The sequence below is a fragment of the Temnothorax longispinosus genome, chromosome 1, assembly GCF_030848805.1.
Source record: "Temnothorax longispinosus isolate EJ_2023e chromosome 1, Tlon_JGU_v1, whole genome shotgun sequence".
In the NCBI taxonomy this organism is placed as follows: domain Eukaryota; kingdom Metazoa; phylum Arthropoda; class Insecta; order Hymenoptera; family Formicidae; genus Temnothorax; species Temnothorax longispinosus.
Genome location: NC_092358.1, coordinates 8,927,367 through 8,948,414, shown reverse-complemented (window position 1 = coordinate 8,948,414; position 21,048 = coordinate 8,927,367). Strand labels below are relative to the sequence as shown.

Below are 21,048 nucleotides of genomic sequence, written 5' to 3'. Positions count from 1 at the left end.
TTTTTATGGAAAAAAATAATACAATAAACGTTTTCAGATAGCAGGTGAATAGCTTTATTATAGACTATAGACGAACAAATGCTTTTTTAAGTTATACGTATATATATAATGATATAATGATCTAATGACCCATTATATAACTTACGATATTTGCACTACAATTTACACTGAAAGAGAGAATGTCTAGTCGATCGATGGAGAAAAGAGGGGATAAAGGCACGTTATGGACTTTTTCACAATCACTCCCGTTCCGGACCTCGTGACGATATGATCCGCAAAGAAGATCAGTATTTTACCGTAAATAGAATTCTACTGCTTACTATCGGTTTATGGCCCTATCAACAATCGAACTTCACTACATTTCAATATATTTTTATTTCTGTTATATTGACAGCGATTATTGTATTTCAGGTAAGAAAATATCATAATATTGCAAATCATGCATGTAAGTTATCAAACGGCAAGTTTTTATTATATATATTATCTCACTTTGTGTTATGCAATGATATTTGCATTAAATATATTGCAATTATTATTAATCAAATAAGTATGAGTAAAATTAAATAAAAATTGTCTATTAACAGCTGACAACGTTTTTGACATTAAATTGTACTTCGGAACTCCTCATGAATGTTTTGTCTTCCGTATCTTTCTTTATTATTTTTATGATAAAGTATAACATGTTCCGTTTTCACATCGAAAATGTAAGTCAATCGCTTACGATGTATTCGTTAAACGGTATAACCCTCTCCGTGTAGCGAAATTTTACATCAAAACATTTGCTTTGATATATATAAAAGTTGCTGCAATGACAGGTGAAGGATTTATTGATGCAGTTTCAGCACGTACGTAACAAATTAAAGGATAAAAATGAAATCGCTATTATAAAGAAATACGACTACACTGCGAAACGTTATACGGTTTCACTTATAAGTAAGACAACTTTTATTGTTCTTTAATATAATGATATCGTCAATATAATATGTAAACTATCAAGTAAATAAAAAATCGATTTTTGCGGATTATATGATTTTGTGGATATCGATTTTTGCGGATTACGTGATTTTGTTATGGTATATATATTTACGTACACACATAAGTCGGCTGTTTTTTCCGAAAATGGCCATGCTCCGATTTAGGTCAATGTTCGTAAATAGATTTTTTTTACATGAAGAAGTGTACTAAAAGAACTTTTTGTCACTCAAAAGTTAAACAACTTTTTTCAACATTTTTTCATATTTTCTCATGTCTTTTATATTTTTTTTTCCTTATGTCTTGCACACCATTTTTCATTTATAACGGAACATATCATTACATTAAAATGGTTCCATATGGGTTTCCATGTGATGCGAGAGGTTTACCTTACTAGCCGGTGTTTGCAGTGCGATACAAGGTCTATTATTATAAGGCTCCATATGGGTTTTCGACTTTGCACGTAAAGCGAGGTTCATCCCACACCACCTGGTGCGAAATGAGGTCTGTTATTATACGGTTCCACATGAGTTTCCAACTTTTCATGCGAACCGTAAAATGTGGTTTCACATGTGGAATCATTTTATGTTAAAAATAATCGTTGTATTCTTTTAAGTAGAAGAACATTAGAAGTGGTGCCTGTATAATGAATAAGTACTCATTTTTTCATATTTTATGTATACCGGGTGGGGAAAAAGTCCGGAACTGCATATTTCCTTTAAGAAAAAATATGTAATTTGCAAAACGCATCTGCATACTTTTTCTTAAAAGCAACTATGCCTTTTTTTATACCAATTGATTCGCCTCATTATTCTGTGCATAAAAGTGTTAAGGTAACATTACCGAAAACTTAATGTTTTACAAGATATTTTGTATTTTATGTCAAAATACTAGAACTTTCAAGCCTTATAATTCCAAAAGTTCTTAATAAAAAAACACTTTATTAATATGTTTTGAAAAGCTCTCAAGATTAGCTACAAGAATATGCATTAAAAAATAGGGGTTTCCATTTAAAAAATTAAAGGTGTTGTTCACATGAGCTTTAAACGACCATCCAAGGTAAAACCAATGACACCATCTTATGTGCCCCTACGAGCCAAACAACTTTTGTATAAAACGTTTTTCCCTAAAATGTCTTGTTTTCGAGATATTTCACCGGTTTCGGACTTTTTCTTCACCCGGTATATTAACGTGCAATGCTGCAATGATATTTATCCTGACGTATATAGTTATGGCTATGACTTTGACTACCAATTATATGTGTTGTTTAGACCAACCTTGCGAACTGCTTTAGTTCGTATACTGGAATATACTGACATTGAGTTACTTGACTGATGGCGAGTGCTGTGTACAAATATGTTTTTCAGTTTTAACTGACTAAAATATTGGACTCAATATTTTCTCTTGCTGGAAAAATTAAGTAATCGCCAAATAATCGAATGGCTTAGAGAAATACAATTAATTCCTACTAAAATGGCATGGAAGACCATTTTAGGAGAAAAAGAAATATGAAAGACATAAAACATAAAAAAGAAATATGAATCGTTGAAAAAGTTGCTTAACTTTTGAGTCGCAAAAAATCCTTTTGGTATATGTCTTTTGTATCAAAAAGGAACCTGTTTACAAACTTTGACTTAAATCGTAACATGGGTGCATGTTTTCGGAAGTTTTGCCGAAAATTAGTTAGTATCAGTATCGCAGAATTTGATTTCATTCGACTTAAAAAATGTATTATAAGATACGAGCGGTAAATATAAAATAATTTCATAACATTATATACAAGTAATTTAAATAATAATTTCTTTCTAATGTTTTTAGCCCTTGCAGCTTGTACCATATCTCTTAGTATTATATTTCAATTTTGGACAAATATGGCTGATGTTGATTCACCGACGAACGTATCTCGATCATACTATTTTCTCTTTAAGATGGAGTACTTCATCGATCAAGAAAAATATTTTTATTTGATTTTGTTGCACATCAATGTAGCTGTTTGCTTTGGGATGGTTATAATGTTAGGAATAGGTACAATGTTCATTGCGTGTATTCAGCATACCTGTGGAATGTTTAGAATTGCTAGGTACGAACACAGAAATGAGCTTAATAATATGAAATGTAACTAGAAGTTTACCTCTAAACAACATTATTAAAAAACGTTTGTGTAGAGATGCTTTTAACTGAAAAATTGCGTCATTTGATGAATTACGGCACAAACATTTACAGTTATCGTATCGAGCATGCAATAAATATCAAAACTGGACAAAATATTACGCTGGAGAATGAGATTTTGATGACCGAGGGCACAATTTGTGCCGTCGACATTCACCGGCAAGCTATAAAGTTTGTATTTACAATAATAACAATATTCACGCAATAATTACAATAATATTTTCTTTTGTTTTTAAAGATTGAACAAGCACTTAATGTCAGTATTGGAGATAATGTTTTTTTGTTTAATAGTGTGTTGTGTGGCTTGCTTAAGCCTCAACTTGTTTCAAGTAAGTCATATGCTATAATTATGTATGAAAACTGCTCCGAAATTATTTGCACTATTGCTCAGTAAGTATGACAAGAATCAATACAAGAATTCATCAGATGTATTAGAATTATCAATCCTCAATAAAAGCCATTATAAATGACATACAAATAACGAATACAACAGTTTAGATACTAAATGACATGAGAAGAAAAATAACGAGAAGAATACGCTTTCCATCGCAAGAAACACAGAAAAATTGTGGATATATGACGTTTATGCAAGTTAGCCGAACTTTTATTGTTAAACTTAATAAGCAATATTGCAAACAGACGTAATCTTGAAATAGTATTCACAGATTTATGTTAAAATAGGATACATTCTCATTGGTACTTGTGTTTAATCAACGCTTTGTATCTTATCTGTACCTATAAGTCACTTGTAATCCTAAGCTTTAAAAATGAAGAATACTTTTTGTATAGTATGTATATGTTGATAGAAATAGTATATATTATGAAGAAGACTAATAATTTCTATAAAATATATTTTTTCATTTTTTCAGATAACATCATTTGAAAATGACGCCAAGAACTTTTTAATGCCATTTGTATGTGCGTTAGCATGTACCATATACATGTTTTTATCCAATCTTATGGGGCAGATTGTAATTGACCACAATAATCACGTATTTACTACTGCGTAAGAAATATTCTTATGAGAGAAAACGTATAGATGTATGTGTATGTGTGTGTGTGTGTGTGTTTTATCCCTTTAGTTGTAACTTTCAATTTAGAAGTTTATTTGTAGCAGAAACTAGCTTAAAGTAATAGATTAATAAAAAAATTCGTATCTTAAGTTAGCAATTCATGTTTAATTTCGTAGATACAACGTTCAATGGTACAAAACTCCTCTACATATACAGAGAATGATATTATTTATGTTACAAATAGGAATAAAGGAATTTTGTTTAAATATCGGTGGAGTGTTTGATGCATCCATAGAGGGTTTCGCAACGGTAGTAATATTTTGTAGAATAATATTTTGAAACAGTAGTTTAAATATAGGTATAATAAAAACTAATGTTTATAATTGCAGTTAGTGAAGGCCTCGATATCTTATTTCACTGTCATACATTCTACACGATAATGAGACAAATACTTAATAACACTATGGTGAGGATGTTATTAAAAACGTTTACGTTTATTTACAGTACGCTTAAAAAATAGAAAAACTTATTTTTTGTGTATGTAAGATAACTTAATATTTTGTTATTAAAAAAAAGGATTAAATTATTCAAATCAAAACATTGGTATTTCAGATTTTTGCGAGGAATCAGACATTTGTAATAGCTGTAATTCAAATATAGACAGTGTATAAAAATTTAAGTATTTTTCTTTGCCTCCTGGAGAAAACTGTAATCAAAATGTTTGTACTTCAGGTTTTCGCAATGTATTGAAATCGGGTATTGTAGTAGTTGTAATTCAAGTATAAGCAGTGTGTAAATATTTAAACATTTTTTGTTTTCAACATTGTCTTCAAATAATTTTCTTACGCATAATTTGTTATTAACGCGTTAAATATTACTTACATAATTTCTTCGTATATATATATATCGTATATATAGTGTATATATATATATATATATATATATATATATATATATATATATATATACAGGGTGTATCATTTTAAGTAATTCAGCTGAATATCTCTTAAAGTAAAAGAGATTAGAAAAATTATTTTAGACAAAAGTTGTTTGGTTCGAAGGGGGACATAAAATGGTGTTATTGGTTTGACCATGAATGGTCGTTTAAAGCTCACGTGAACGACACCTTTAATTTTTTAAATGAAAACCCATATTTTCCAATACGTATTCTTGTAGCTAATCTTGAGAGCTTTTCAAAACACTATAATAAAGTATTTTTTCGTTAAGAACTTTTGGAATTATGAGGCATGAAAGTTCTAGTATTTTGACATAAAATACAAAATATCTTGTAAAACATTAATTTTTTTGGTAATGTTACTTTAAAACTTTTATGCACAGAATAATGAGACGAATCAATTGATATGAAAAAAAGGCATAGTTTCTTTAAGAAAAAATATGTAATTTGCAACACGCATCTGTATACTTTTTCTTAAAAGCAACTATGTCTTTTTTTCATACCAATTGATTTGTCTCATTATTCTGCGCATAAAAGTATTAAGGTAACATTACCGAAAACTTAATGTTTTACAAGATATTTTGTATTTTATGTCAAAATACTAGAACTTTCAAGCCTTATAATTCCAAAAGTTCTTAACGAAAAAATACTTTATTATAGTGTTTTGAAAAGCTGGCGAGATTAGCTACAAGAATATGCATTGAAAAATAGGGGTTTCCATTTAAGAAATTAAAGGTGTGTTTACGTGAGCTTTAAACAACCATCTATCGTCAAATCAATGACACCATCTTATGTCCCCCTTTGAACCAAACAACTTTTGTCTGAAACAATTTTTCCAATCTCTTTTACTTTAAGAGATATTCAGCTGAATCACTTAAAATGATACACCCTGTATATATATATATATATATATATATATATACGATATATATACGATATATATACTGTAGGTATATATATATATATATATATATATATATATATATATATATATATATACACCTACAGTTATATAATAAATAATTATGTTTAAAGTTTTTTATGATAAATAATTATATAAGAAATAACGGAAAAGTATTAAAGATAAACATGTTGCCATTGAACAATGATATCGGTAGTAAACGATATTATTAGTGACAACTAAAATAGCTGATATAATCAATTTCTGCTAAAAATATTAATCAGGTTAATCAATTCAAAATTTAATTAAGAGTATTGTGTATTTACCTAATCTGACCATTTTTAAATTATAAGCTTTACCATGTAGATCCGGCATCAATAGGATTACTGACGGCGATCGTTCCTTTGGCAGAGGAGCTACACAAGTGTATCTTACGAATGCGTACGTGAGAATAAAGTAGAATTATCAGAAAAGAGGGAATGCGCTTGCGTGACTTTCAATTTTTCATAAAAGCTTTTCTTTTTAATGGAAAAAATAATGCAATGAATTTTCTCAAATATCAGGTGGATAGCTTTATTTTAGATATAGTTCGAAGAAATGATTCTAAATTATAAGTATGTATCTAATGATATAACGATCTGTTGGCCCATTATATAATTTACGATATTTCCACTACAATTTACACTAGAAGAAAGAACGTCTAGTCGATCGATGGAGAAAAGAGGGGATAAACGTACGTTATGGACTTCTTCACAATTACTCGTGTTCCGGACCTCATGGAGATATGATCCGTAAAGAAGATCAGTATTTTAAAGTAAATAAAGTTCTACTGTTAACTATTGGCTTATGGCCCTTTCAGCAATCAAATTTTACTAGATTTCAACATATTTTTATATCTGCTATATTCACAACGCTTATTACATTTCAGGTAAGAAAATATCATAATATTGCAAATCATGATAATTACATCACACACTATGCATAAGTTATCAAATGGCAAGTTTTCACTACATTTTATTTGTCTCACTCTGTGTTATGCAATGATATTTATGCAACACGTGCCCCATTACGCACGCTACGCGTGCGTGATAGACCACTTTCCAGGCACTTGCAACATAAAATAGGGAGTGTAAGTCGTGTGTAAAGATGAAAATTCCCATGCCTTCGGCCTTCGGCTTGTGCGTAAACTCCGCACCCGGGAATTTTTATCTTACTTCACTTGTTACACAAATAACTATTGTATTAAATATACTGTAGCTATATTATTAATCAAGTATATAAGTAAACTTAAATAAAATTGTCTATTAACAGCTGACTGCGCGTTTGCAACATTGAATTGTACTTCGGAACTCTTTATAAAGATTCTGTCTTTCGTATCCCTCTTCACTGTTTCTATAGTAAAATATTACGTGTTCCTTTTTCACATCGAAGGTGTAAGTCAATTGCTTACGAAATATCCATTAAATAAGATAATTCTCTCCATTTAGTGAACATTTAAATAAAAGAATTTACTTTAATATATAAAAAGTTTCTGAAATGACAGGTAAAGGATTTACTGATGCAGATCCAGTACGTACGTAACGAATTAAAGGATAAAAATGAAACTGCTATCATAAAGAAATATGATTGCATTGCAAAACGTTATACGGTTGCACTTACAAGTAAGACAATTTTTATTGTTTTTAAATATAATGGCACACATTGTCAATATAATATGTAAGTTGTCAAGTAGAAAAAAATTGTTTTTTGCGATTGTTTGCGATACATATACAATTATATACAATTCTGCTATCAAGAGGGAGTGTCTCGCGGCAAGTATACTCGTAGCGAGTATACTACAGTGGTCAAGTATACTACAAACTGTCGAATATATGTATATAGAAACCCTTAGATTATCGGAGCTCATGCATAAATGCTGAACCGATCAAGTTCCGAGTAGGCTCAATCGCGAGGCTTGGGTTTGAATTATACAGTAAAAGTGATTTTATTTTTTTTTCTATGTGCCTTACGAGCGGATGTCGCAGCCTTTTTGCGAAATCAGCCTTTTTGTAATAAGGCTTAGCCTGTTTGTAAAACGGCGGTTGCGCACAGTTTATTGGCGCACAGTTCGTTAATTTTGTGTTTTATTTGAAAGTACACATGTAAGCTGGGGTGGGGCTTTGCCTGCGGCAGAGCCCCTCCCTTGCATAAAAAAACTAATCTAATTCCAAGTCTATTTCTAAAAACTTGAAATTAAAAATCAGTCTTGGGAAACGATCTATCTTTTACAAAAAGCCGCCGTTTTGCAAACAGGCTAGCCTTATTGCAAAAAGGTTGATTTCACAAAAAAAGCTGCGACAGATATATTTGTACAAGCGATCACATGAAATTGAAACTAGCCAAGCATCTAGCATCACGTACTGTTCCTTATCGATACTAGGTTAATTGATTGACAGTATAATTTGTAAAATTCAACAAGTTGTACGAAAGATTTGGACAAAAAATAAATAAATTAAACTATGTTATTATATAGCAAAAAGCATAGTTTTATTAGGTATAAATTATATTAGGTATAAGTTATATTTCACAACTCATATGTAATGAATAAAATTATTGCAAGCTGCGTTTGCCTGAAGTTAAACGCAGCTTGCAATAACTTTATGAGTTAATGCACATTATACATACATGGTTCAACAATAAAGTAATGAGATTGATTTTTTCCTGCCTGTTGTGACAATCTTGCGGCCTTCTATAACAGACCATGTTTTATCTTGATCCCCCACATCAACTCCAACTGGTACGGCCCTGCAATCTCTCAGTCTGGAGTAGCTGCTTGACTAGTAAAGACATGCGCGTGCTCCTTGTCACAAAAATGGAATCGCGGAATATTGCATAACGATATGCCATCTTTTTTATGTGTTTTTTCGGTTTTACAACAAAATGAAAAGATGGCGTACTGCTGTGCAATAATCCGCGATTCCATTTTCGTGACAAAAAGCACACGCATGTCTTCACTAGTCAAGCAGCTCCAGACTGAAATATTGCAAGGCCGTACTAATTGGAGTTGATGTGGGGGGAGGATCAAGATAAAACATAATCTGTGATAGAAGGCCGCCACAACAGGCGGGAAAAAATCAGTCTCATTAGAGAAAACCGGGGCGGAGTCGTAACTATTTTTTTGGTGCCGATTTTTAATAACAAAACAAATAATTTTAGTAAAATGTGGTATACTGTTGTAAAGAGTGAACCGTTGGCTACAAAATTTATACGGACATTTTTTGTCTACGTCGCTTTGTTCAACTGGTATAGAGTGAAAACGACAAAGGTCCAAAAATTAAAATGTCAAAATTTCCGGGGCGGAGTCGTCACTCCATTCTCGGACTGAATTTTAAATAAAAATTCATAATTCTGATCATAAAAAATAATAAGATACATTTTATTAATTATTTTTTAATAGAAAAATAGAAACATTAATTAAAAATACGATGGCGGAAAATAATTACAAGAAAAGCGCACACACTTATGTGTCTTACGCTCGCACGTTTCTCGTCAGCTCTATTCTGTCATCTCTGAGCACACGCAGCACATATTATTCAAGTCCTCGCCGGAATCCGACTATTGCTGCTTCTTTGACTTTGATTTTCGCCAAAAGCCTACATGATATGGCTTGGTCACACCCCGGACACAAGTTTCAAGTTTGGTCGCTTATAAAATATTAAAAATCAATGAAAATAAAAAAACTTTATTGGATTCGTGTTCAGCATGCATTACTATTTAGAATCACTTACTTTGAGATTCGGAGACACAATAATATTTAAGATATTACAAATTTTCGACGCGCAAAAAATTTTACTTTTGACCTTCAAAAACACGTTTGCCTCGATAAGAATCACATCATGGCACATAATCTCATTAAACTCCGTTGGTTACGTAGGCACCATAAGCCGCGTTTACGCGAGTATTAATGGCAAGTTCACACAACATACAGATTTCGAGATAATTGCAATGACGACTCCGCCCCGGTGACGACTCTTCGCTCCTATTTTATTGTCGGACCGTGTGTATCAATCGTATTTAATATACTTAAAAAAGGCATTATATCTATAAAAATTTACTTTAAAAAAAAGATACAAAAAAGGCGTCAACTATACGCGCCTGTTTACCTACAAAAAATATAATATCAGAAAATGGCACGAAATATGAATCTTTGGAAAAAAGCTGTTGTAGATATTTAAAAAGTTTAATTAAAATTTAAATAATATTTAATGTCAGAATATATCTTTATAACTTACATAAGTATATTAAAATATTTATCCGTTCATTCCGTTCAAGGAGAGTGCGATGTGCGATATCAGGCGGTACGGAGGGTCTATATTTTTGACTCGGGATTGTCACGTATATGCATTAGCCATGAACAGCAAATGTGTCTATACAGCAAATTGAAAAAATAATTAGCTATCAGGAGATTTGATTTTATCCGAATTCAAAATGTTTCATAATATACGAGTGGTAAAATATAAATTAACTGAATAACGTTATACACAACAATTTAAATAAAAATTACTTTCTAATGTTTTTTTAGCATTGGGAGTTTGTGGAGTATTTATTATTATTATATTTCAATTTTGGACAAATATGATTGATGTTGATTTACCGTTGAACGTATCTCGATACCATTTTCTCATTACGATGGAATATTTCATTGATCAAGAAAAGTATTTTTATTTGATTACATTGCACATCAACGCAGCTATTTGCATTGGAGCGACTGTATGGGTAGCAATCGGTTCAATGATCATTGCATGTTTGCAGCATACCTGTGGAATGTTTAGAATTTCTAGGTACAAACACTGAAATGACTTTATTAATATGAAATGTAACTAAAAGTTTATATCTATAAACATATTAAAAAAACATTTGTGTATATGTTATAGTCAAAGCCCGAAACGCAGGTATTCCTAGGATTGACTAGCCAATCCTGGGGAACGACCAAGCGTCTTGGTCAAAGCCCGAAATAAGTTTTGCGTTTCGGCTCTTGACTAGTCAATCCTAGAAATAACTAATACGGCTGGTTAAAGTTAGAAACTAAAGAAAAGTCACTTCGGCATTTAACTAGTCAATCCTAGGAATAACTAATACGGCTGGTCAAAGTTAGAAACTAAAGAAAAATCACTTCGGACTTTGACCAGTCATTCCTAGGTGTGGCTTAATTCGGACTGTGTGATTGTTAACAAATAAAATCAAGATTTTTTTTACTAAATTAAGTTCTTATTGTTAACATAATGTAGCTTTTTATTTAGTCGGGGGTCATTGTTTGTTAAAAAGTTATTAACAAAAAAAAGTTTAGAAAATATAGCAGCTATTTTGAGTATTGGAAGGTATAAATGACTAATATATATGTCGAAATGTTCACGCATACACTTTTTTGTTTAGTTTTGTTTGACGCGCTTTAAACACTTAAATACTTTTAAAGCGCGTCATCTAACCTATGTAGATTAGTGACGCGCTTTAAACAGTTAAATACTTTTAAAGCGCGTCATCTAACCTATGTAGATTAGTGACATGCTTTATTATAAACAGTTAAATACTTTTAAAGCGCGTCATTTAACCTATGTCGATTAGTGACGCGCTTTAAACAGTTAAATACTACATACATAGGTTAGATGACGCGCTTTAAAAGTATTTAACTGTTTAAAGCGCGTCATTAATCTACATAGGTTAGATAACGCGCTTTAAAAGTATTTAACTGTTTAAAGCGCTTTAAACCAATATTTTGCCAAAGCTACATTTTTAAACTTAAGGAGAAAAAACTATGTACAAGAGTAAAAAAGTAAATAAAATGCTACATTATGTTAACAATAAGAACTTAATTTAGTAAAAAAAATCTTGATTTTATTTGTTAACAGTCACACAGTCCGAATTAAGCCACACCTAGGATTGACTAGTCAAAGTCCGAAGTGATTTTTCTTTAGTTTCTAACTTTTACTAACCGTATTAGTTATTCCTAGAATTGACTAGTCAAAAGCCGAAACGCAAAACTTATTTCGGGCTTTGACCAAGACGCTTGGTCGTTTCCCAGGATTGACTAGTCAATCCTAGGAATGCCTGCGTTTCGGGCTTTGACTGTAACATATAGATACTTTTAACTGAAATAAAATTGCATCACTCGATGAATTACGACTCAATTATTTACAGTTATCGTATCAAACATGCAATAAATATTAACAGTCGACAAAATATTACGCTGGAGAATAAGATTTTGATGATTGAGGGCACAATTTGTGCCGTCGACATTCATCGGCTAGCTATAAAGTTTGTATCTACGATGACAATATTCACGCAATAATAAAAATAACATTTTTTTTGTTTTTAAAGATTGAACAAGCACTTAATGTCAAAATTGGAGATAATGTTTTTTTGTTTAATAGTGTGTTTTGTGACTTCTTTGACTCTTAACTTGTATCAAGTAAGTTACTTGTATCGTATAATTATATGTGAAATTTACTTCGAAATTATTAGTAATACTGCTCAGCAAATGACAAAAATCGACAAGGCAGACATGTCAAAATTATAAGTCTTCAATAAAATTTTTGTTATAAATAACATACAGATAACAAGTGCAACATTTCAAATACAAAATGACATAAGAAGGAAAATAATAAATATGCACTCTATTGTAAAAAACGCAGTAATGTTGCAGGTATTTAATATACTTATGCAATTTCGCGTGACATTTTAATTGACAAACTTAATGAGCAATATTACAAATAAATGTAATAATCGTGAAACAACATTTACAATTATGTTACAGTAGAATATATTCTCATTGACGTTTGATTATGATGTTTAATCAGTGTTTCACATTAATATCACTTATCTGTATAAATCACCTACCAGTGCTCTCAGAATGAACATAACTTATTGCGCAGTCATTGGTGGATATATATATTTCAGAGCCTAATAATTCTAATGAAATTTGTTTTTTCACATTTCAGATAGTATCATTCGAAAATAATATCGAGAAACTTATACTGCCATTTCTATATGTGTCAGTATCTATCTTATAATATATGTTTTTGGCTAATCTAATGGGACAGATTATAACTGATCACAATAATCACGTATTCACTACTGCGTAAGAAATATTCATATATGATAGAGAGCGTAGAGAGATTCCTTTTTCAGTGGCCGTGCGTAACAGTGCTGAAGATGACTTGATATAGAAAAAATTATATAGCTTCTAGCAATAAACTAATAACCAAATTTTTATCTCCAGTTAGCAAATTATTTTTATTTTTGTAGCTACAATGTTCAGTGGTATAAAACTCCTTTACCTATACAGAAAATGATATTATTCTTACTGCAAAGAGGAACCAAGGAATTTATGTTAAGTGTCGGCGGACTATTTGATGCATCCATGGAATGTTTTGCTGCGGTAATATAACGTATAATTTTTCGGCAGTACTATATTACACATGGATTTAATAAAATAGAATGTTTATAATTGCAGCTAGTAAAGGCCTCATTATCTTATTTCACTGTCATACAGTCTGCACGGTAATGAAGTAAATACAAATTTAATAATACCATAATGAGGATGTGACTAGACAAGTTTATGCTTATTTACATTAGTATTTTCGTTTAGATTTTAGATAATATAGACATATTTTTTGTGTATGTAAGGTAGTTAGATGTTTTGTTGCTACAAAAAACGATTGATGTTATTTAAATCAAAATATTTGCATTTTAGTCGATTAGACGAGTCGATTAAAATTCTTAATTGTTATTAATTTTCTAACGAAATGTTTCTTATTTGGCGAAATATTTGTATTTCAGGTTTTTGCAATGTGTCGAAATTACATATTTGTACTAGCTGTAATTTATGTATAGATAGTGTGTAAACATTTAAATATTTATTATTTGTCTTTAACTAATTTTCTCACGCGCAATTTGTTATGCGTTGAACATTATATTTACATAATTTCATTGTACTTATACAGAAAAAAACGAAGTGTCAAATAAAACTCATATACGTATATATATTACGAGAAATGTTGTTATGTTATCTTGAGAAATAACGTTGAAGACCGGCCCTTAACGTTTTTTTCCCAGCAACATTGAGAATTAACGTTAAACCGCTGCGGTCTCTATCACTCTTCTCTCGTAAAAATGCAAGTGTCGAGCTAGCGATAAACTGGGTAATTCAAAATGCTATATATGCCAGTTTGAGCTTTAACAACAAATAATGTTGAAAATAAAGATTTTATGTAAGTAAAAATAGTTTATATATTTTTTTAATGTCGACATTGCCCAATAAGCGTTGGTCAGTAACGAGAATGTGCGGGCATGTGTGACAATGTGGTAAATATCGTCCAAATTCACAACTCTCAAATAAAATTGGGAATTAACGTTATAGTCTGGCCAATAACGTTGTCGCCCATGAGATTGTTATCTCGTAAATTAACGTTAATGCCTGATTAACAACAGTTCCCGTAACATATATACGTAGCAATCTATAATCTTCTTATAAGAATTTCAACTTTTTATTTCAACTTCTTTTTCTCAATTTGTTGAACTATATAAAACTTCGTTTAACTATATTAAATGACTTCATTCATGCAAGTTTCTTTTGTTTAACGCAATATAATCTCATTTATGACCGTTAGATTCGGCATCGAATAGATTAAAGGTAAGAGACATCCCACTCGAGAACGAAGTGTATTTTATGAGTGCGCGCACAAGACTGAAGCTTCGGCGCTAAGAAAGAAGAAATGCGCCTGCGTGGTTTTTCTAAGTAGTTCAATTTCATGAGAAAGATACATCTGTCAAATTACCTTCAGCGTCGCATAATCGATCGCATAAATATTAATGAGAAATTGGTTGAATTTAGCAATTTGATCTTATGGCAAACTTTTACACAAATAGGCGTTATAAATTACAAAATTTGCATTTACATTTAGAAGATAGAAGATATGGCATTTTTAGTCGTCCAATAGAAAGAAGGGGATAATTGCGTTCGTCTTCTATCTTCTCAGTAATATTTCGGACCTTATAGAGAGATGACACGTCTACCAGCTCAATATTGCAGTATCAATAGAATCCTATTACTCATTCTCGGCTTATGGCCTTACCAACAATCTAAATTTACTCGATTTCAGTTCATTTTCTTCTATGCTATTCTGTCAGGGGGTATCATATTTCAGGTAAAGCTAAAATATAGTAGAACATTATTATAGAATAAATTACCATGTTTTAATTATTCAATAGCACTGACGCCACTGACAATTATGCAATTTGATTTCTGTATCAAATATATGGTATCAATCGTTACTATTGATTATATGTACATATGAAATTAAACTATTTATTTATAGCTAACACCGTTAATAACATTAACATGTACTTCGGACCTTATTATCAAGGTGCTGTCTTCCGTAACTTTCTTTGCAATATTCATAATAAAATATAACGCATTCTGTCTTAACATTGGAGCTGTAAGTTAATGGCTTACAGAGTATCCGTTAAATATGGATTAACTAGTCCATCAAGTAAATTTTTATAAAAAATATTATTTTTTGGTGTATACAAAGATAGTATAGAAAGTTGTTAAACTGACAGGTAAAAAAGTTACTGGTGAAGCTTCAACATATACATAACGAATTAAAGGACGAAAATGAAATTGCTATTGCAGAAAAATATAGTTGTATCGCGAAACGTTACACGATTGTACTTACAGGTAAGACATTATTTTGTTGATTTTTGCATGTAATTATACTTTCAATTTAATATCTAACAATAAGTTGTCAAATGGAGACAAATCGATTTTAAAGAAATCATAGTATTTTTTACATACTTATACATGTCTTATTAAATGAATTTATTAAAATACTTATCACGTGTGTGAAAAATATAGTTATTAATTTTACAGTAAAATTTGATTTTAATAAAATTAAAAATTATATTATAATATATGGCGTACATAAACCGATTTTATATACTATAAGAATTTAAATAACATATTCTTTTTACCTTCTTAGTAGTTGGAATTTGCTCAGCATTCAGTATTATTATAGTTCAAATTTGGTCAAATATAGTTGATGTTAATTTACCAATGAATGCATCTGAACCATATTATTTAATTATTACGGAATATTTCATTGATCAGCAAAAGTATTTTTATTTGATTCTGTTGCACATCAATGCAGTATTTTGCTTTGGGATGGTTACAATGTTGGGAACAGGTACCATGCTCATTAGTTATGTTGAGCATGCCTGTGGAATGCTTAGAATTGCTAGGTATGAATGTGGAGATAAAAATGTGCCCAATAATTTAAATTGTTATACAAAATTTGTTATTTATATAAATCATATTACATTAAAACAAGCTTGTGTGGAGGTGTGTTTTTGCAGAAAAATTTTACTATTGTGAGTTACTGTGTGATTAAAACACAAATATTTATAGCTATCGTATTCAGCATGCAATAAACATCGATATTCTACAAAATATTACGTTAAAGAATAAGACTTTGATGACCGAGAGTATAATTTGTGCCGTGAACATTCATCGTCAAGCTATGAAGTTTGTATCCACACTAATAATAATCGTGCAATATATTAAGTAATATTTTTTTTGTTTTTGAAGATTAACCAAGCATTTAATGTCCAAATTCGAAATCATGGTATTTTGTATTACGGGATGTATAATAATTTGCTTTAGCCTCAATCTGTTCAAGGTAAGTTTTCGGTTTTGCATCGAAATTATATATTAATAATAAATCTATCAAGAGACATGACAGTGTTTCGCGCCATATGTACGCGTCCGCGACATGGGTAGCGAGACAGAATGTATCTATATTCAAGGTGTTCGAAAAGTCCCAAAAATGGTCCGATATTTCAGAGTGAAAGCATTTTACAAAAGAATGTTTGAGACAAAAATTATAATGTTTCAATGAGTCCATTTAACGGTCTGAACAGTTTGATATTAGAAATAGCATATAGCCAAGGTTGTATCGAGGCCACCTTGTTCTTTTTTCAAGTCGTAATTTTCATTTCCTTATTGCATAGTGTGACAGGAAAAGTAAAATTTCCCCTGACGTCAACACTTGACTCATTTACTCCTCGAAGAGTCGTCAAAACTTGTCCATTTGTTTAATTGTCGATGTATGTAGTATGTATCCTCTGTTTGTCTCATTTGAATGTTTGTTGTGTTTTGCGTTATTCGTTATTAGCGAGCTCCGTGGAGCTTTATAAACGGTAACGCGCGTGCGCGAAAAGATCAATATCGATCCGTATTGATAGATCCATATAGGAGTTAGATTAGGAAACTGGGGAGGAAAACGATCCGCGCGCTGCCGTTAGGAAGCAAGGAAGAACACTTTTCTTCCGTCTGTTGAAGCGGCTAGTCGAGGAAATATTATAGTGTAAATTGTATAGTGTAATAATAAAATTAAAATTTCAATTGTGATCGAAGACAGGTTAGTTGAAGAAGCCTGTACATAGTCGAGTGAGTCGAGAATAAATTATATTTCTTTGTTTCAAGCAATAATTACTACAATAATAGCAGTCTTACAAAACTATTTATTTCACGAGTCCTCCAACTGAACCCTCCTTGTGTCGTCTCACGCGGAATTTCATTAAATTATAAGTTTATCAGTTCTCTTTTAAAACTGATTGGCGCCTAGATTATTTATATATTATTGCCCAGATTATTGATTATTAATTATTACTTATTATTATTTATTATTATTTATTGCCGGATAAATTAGTAGAGCCCCGCCAGCCGAAGGACCCCGGCCGCGGCAGGTGAAGGATAAAATTATCCTGTGTCTCAATATTTTTGTAGCTATTCGGGCACTCACATATCTGTAGATATCATAGGAAGAAAAATAACATAAAATATAGCTCAATGCACACTTCATCATAAAACATATTAACCTTGCAAGTACATATCATGTATGCAAATTTGCCGGATTTTTATTGCAAAACTTGCTGAGAATTATTTCAAATCTACGTAATTCGGAAACAACCCTCATATATTTATGTCAAAACAGGACGTATTAGCATTTGCATTAATACCAATGCTTTATAACAATTTTTCATTTTTGCATAAACTACTTGTATAAATTATTCGTGCAGTCGTAGCTTTATAAGTGAGAAAAATTTAGTGTGTATTATTCTTAGGTTAATAATTAAAACGTACATATACGCATGAGGTTGATAATTTCTATAAAATTTCTTAGATTTTCCAGATAGCAGCATCTAAAAATAACATCAAAGAATTTTTACTGCCTTTCGTGTATGCGCTTACAAGCTTCTTATATATGTTTATAGCCAACTATATCGGACAAAGCATAATCAATCACAATAATCATATATTCGTTACTGCGTAAGAGAAACACTCTTATAAAAATTCTATATTTAAGAGATCACGTATGAACGTTCTTATTTCAGCAAGAGCAACAATACATGTTGAAAATTGATCTGTTGCATATTAATTAAATCAGTATACAAATAACATGAATGCCGAAAATAACTCATAAAAAATTCCTATCTTAAGTTATAGTGATATCAGTGATATGCTATGTACTTATATTTAATTCGTAGATACAACATTCAATGGTATAGAGCGCCTTTACGCGTACAAAGAATGATATTATTTCTGTTGCAAAGAAGATCTAAAGAATTTACTTTAAGTGTCAGTGGATTATACTATGGATCCATAGAAAATTTCGCCACGGTAATATTTCTAAAAATATTTTAAGTTAGTATACATATATAAAATAAATAAGTATGTTTTTAACTGCAGTTAGTGAAAGCCTCAGTGTCTTATTTTACTGTTATATATTCTACACATTCATGAAACATATACGAATTTAATAATACCATGGTGAGAACATATAGTTAAATAGACGAATGTGTATTTATATGCTTAGAAAATAAATAGATATATCTTTAAACGTGTGGATAAATATTTTTATGCTAAAAGAGAAGATCAAATCAATTGATACTTTATGTTTATCCATTGCATCGTAATCGGTCATTGTACTAGTTATAGTTCACATATAAATAGCGCATAATGTATTGAAATGTTTTCTATTGCCGTTATGTAAGATTTTTCCAACGCGCAACTTGTTATGAAGGGAGGGTGCTATTTGCCAACATTCCCGATTGCTTACAGAGCGATTGTCTACAAGCATTATTGCGCACATACGTGCGTTTGTGCACATGACCTTATTATGCACATGACTTTATTGCACACATGCAGATTGCACACGTAACTATATTACGCACATAAAATAAGAAAATTATATTAACACTTTGCACACACGACTATTTTGCGCACATATCTTTTGCACACATAACGTTACTGCTCACATAATGCACATATGACTTTATTGCGCATATACACGGATTTCTACGCGAAGCGAGGTTTACCCATCCCACCTCTGCTTATAGGGGCGAAACGAGGTCTATCATTGTACGGTTCGGGTTTTCAATTTACCGTACGTGAAGTGAGGTCTATCTCACACCCTCTTGTGCAGCAGGGCGAAACAAGGTCCAAGCTAGTACTATTCCAAGTAGGTTTTAAGTTACGTGAAGCGAGGTCCACCGCACATTTCCATTTACATTTATGATAGATTCGAGATCTAGCGTGCACTATTCAGTATTGGCGTCAATATTGCTTATTAATGGTATCTATTGGTCGTGGAATTTTTTAAGTATTTTTCTCGCTAATTATTGTTCGCTAAAAATACCTTCAGAAATCACTTTTACATTGTGACGCCACAATTATCGGAATCTTGCCCATAAAACTAGAGCAATAACATTATGTGTGCAATGTGTATGTGCGCAATAAAGTCATGTGCGTGCAATCTGCAACAAAGTCATATGTTTGTGCGTAATAAGGCTACGTGCGCAAACGTACGTTCGTATTTTTAATTATTACCTGTGCGCAATAATTCTTTGATATGAATGAATTTGTCTCTCCACGCTCCTTCATCACGTAATAAAAAAAGTACTGGGTTTTATTTAAAGAAATTAAGATAATCTTGAAATCTTCAAGATTTTTCCACCTATTGAATTTTTTCTGCGATGTTTTAACGACTCCTTCGAACCCTTTCAACATCCATGTGTTCAATTTTTTTAACTCAAAGTTATTTTCAAGATATTTTTATTTATAGTTTAAAATGGATCATCCTATATACGCTAAAATTAATTAATAAAAAAATTCTTGTTTTAAATTGGTGATCTGCTATCTATATTCAGTCTCGTAGATATAACGTTCAGTAATACAGAACCCCTTTACATATACAAAGAATGATACTGTTGCTGTTGCTAAGAAGAGCCAAAGAATTTTCTTTAAATATTAATGGAGTATTTGATGCATTCTTGGAAGGTTTTGCCACGGTAATATTTCGTAAAATATTTTACGAATAGTAACTTATACATGAATGCAATAAAAGAGTATGTATATAACTGCAGCTAGTGAAGGCTTCGGTATCTTATTTTACTCTTATACATTCTACACGATAACAAAATAAACATTAATTTATTATTACCATACTGAAGATATAGTTAATGAAGAAATAACGATGTGTTCAAGGTTAAAAAATGTATATCTTTTTTGAACATGTAATGCAGATAGTCATTTTCCTGGTAAATGAGGTAAATAAGATATTCAAATCAAGATATTGGTATCATAAGTATTTGCAGTGCATTGAAATTGGTCATTGTATTAGCTTTAATTGAAATATGAACAACGTATGTTTAAATACTTTATATTGTTACAAAGTAAGATTTTTTCAGTGCGCAATGTGTTACTTACATATTAAATTAAACATTATTTTTAATTAATTTATTTTGTCTTGATATATATGTAAATATTTAAGTTGTAAGTTTTAGTTAATAAATAATGTATGTGCTGAAAATTAAGAAATAAAAAGAAAGGAATATTACCAGCAGTGAATGATGTAATTACAGACAATGGGATAGCTATAAAAGATTAATACCTAACATTTATTAAACATAAGAATTGCGCTGATCGTTAATTTCAAGTTTAA

The 21,048-nt window shown here is 31.0% G+C and overlaps 3 protein-coding genes and 1 long non-coding RNA gene across 22 annotated transcripts in view; 3 read left to right on the top strand and 1 right to left on the bottom strand.

The window, feature by feature from the left end:
- The window catches only part of LOC139815425 (non-structural maintenance of chromosomes element 3 homolog), a 233,773-nt gene that overhangs the window by 63,707 nt on the left and 149,018 nt on the right, over window positions 1-21,048 (bottom strand). The gene's annotated exons all lie outside the window — the stretch shown is intronic.
- On the top strand, window positions 119-5,025 carry LOC139815352 (uncharacterized). 7 transcript variants are annotated; one of them, XM_071782286.1, is made up of 11 exons: window positions 173-297; window positions 412-445; window positions 585-704; window positions 837-933; window positions 2,791-3,052; window positions 3,196-3,312; window positions 3,380-3,470; window positions 4,011-4,147; window positions 4,331-4,463; window positions 4,544-4,620; window positions 4,767-5,017. In XM_071782286.1, the coding sequence occupies exons 2-10, from the start codon at window positions 440-442 to the stop codon at window positions 4,592-4,594; spliced, it is 1,014 nt and encodes a 337-aa protein (XP_071638387.1). In that variant the 5' UTR covers window positions 173-297; window positions 412-439; the 3' UTR covers window positions 4,595-4,620; window positions 4,767-5,017. The 7 variants fall into 7 exon arrangements, with proteins under 7 accessions (XP_071638344.1, XP_071638336.1, XP_071638353.1 ...); XM_071782261.1 differs by having other exon boundaries at window positions 816-933; XM_071782243.1 differs by lacking the exon at window positions 412-445 and having other exon boundaries at window positions 119-411; window positions 816-933; window positions 3,196-3,300; window positions 4,767-5,025.
- LOC139815594 (uncharacterized) lies at window positions 7,426-10,612 on the top strand. The gene is made up of 3 exons (XR_011732765.1): window positions 7,426-7,443; window positions 7,554-7,671; window positions 10,322-10,612. It is a non-coding gene; the product is annotated as an uncharacterized lncRNA (long non-coding RNA).
- On the top strand, window positions 12,340-21,030 carry LOC139815216 (uncharacterized). 3 transcript variants are annotated; one of them, XM_071781997.1, is made up of 11 exons: window positions 12,340-13,124; window positions 13,292-13,424; window positions 13,500-15,192; window positions 15,364-15,411; window positions 15,608-15,725; window positions 16,027-16,285; window positions 16,452-16,568; window positions 16,632-16,722; window positions 18,229-18,374; window positions 18,593-18,725; window positions 18,795-21,030. In XM_071781997.1, exons 3-11 carry the CDS (start codon window positions 15,049-15,051, stop codon window positions 18,846-18,848), a joined length of 1,110 nt encoding a protein of 369 aa, XP_071638098.1. In that variant the 5' UTR covers window positions 12,340-13,124; window positions 13,292-13,424; window positions 13,500-15,048; the 3' UTR covers window positions 18,849-21,030. The 3 variants fall into 3 exon arrangements, with proteins under 3 accessions (XP_071638098.1, XP_071638085.1, XP_071638091.1); XM_071781984.1 differs by having other exon boundaries at window positions 12,342-13,124; window positions 15,364-15,483; window positions 18,795-21,027; XM_071781990.1 differs by lacking the exon at window positions 12,340-13,124 and having other exon boundaries at window positions 13,153-15,192; window positions 15,364-15,483; window positions 18,795-21,027.

Coding starts and splice junctions, on each gene's coding strand:
- LOC139815216 (XM_071781984.1), top strand. CDS start 15,049: ATGACACGTCTACCAGCTCAATATTGCAGTATCAATAGAATCCTATTA. Junction 16,569..16,631: donor ATTCATCGTCAAGCTATGAA/GTTTGTATCCAC, acceptor TTGTTTTTGAAG/ATTAACCAAGCATTTAATGT. Junction 18,726..18,794: donor CCATAGAAAATTTCGCCACG/GTAATATTTCTA, acceptor TTTTAACTGCAG/TTAGTGAAAGCCTCAGTGTC.
- LOC139815352 (XM_071782235.1), top strand. CDS start 268: ATGATCCGCAAAGAAGATCAGTATTTTACCGTAAATAGAATTCTACTG. Junction 705..815: donor TCCGTTTTCACATCGAAAAT/GTAAGTCAATCG, acceptor CTGCAATGACAG/GTGAAGGATTTATTGATGCA. Junction 4,148..4,330: donor AATCACGTATTTACTACTGC/GTAAGAAATATT, acceptor TTAATTTCGTAG/ATACAACGTTCAATGGTACA.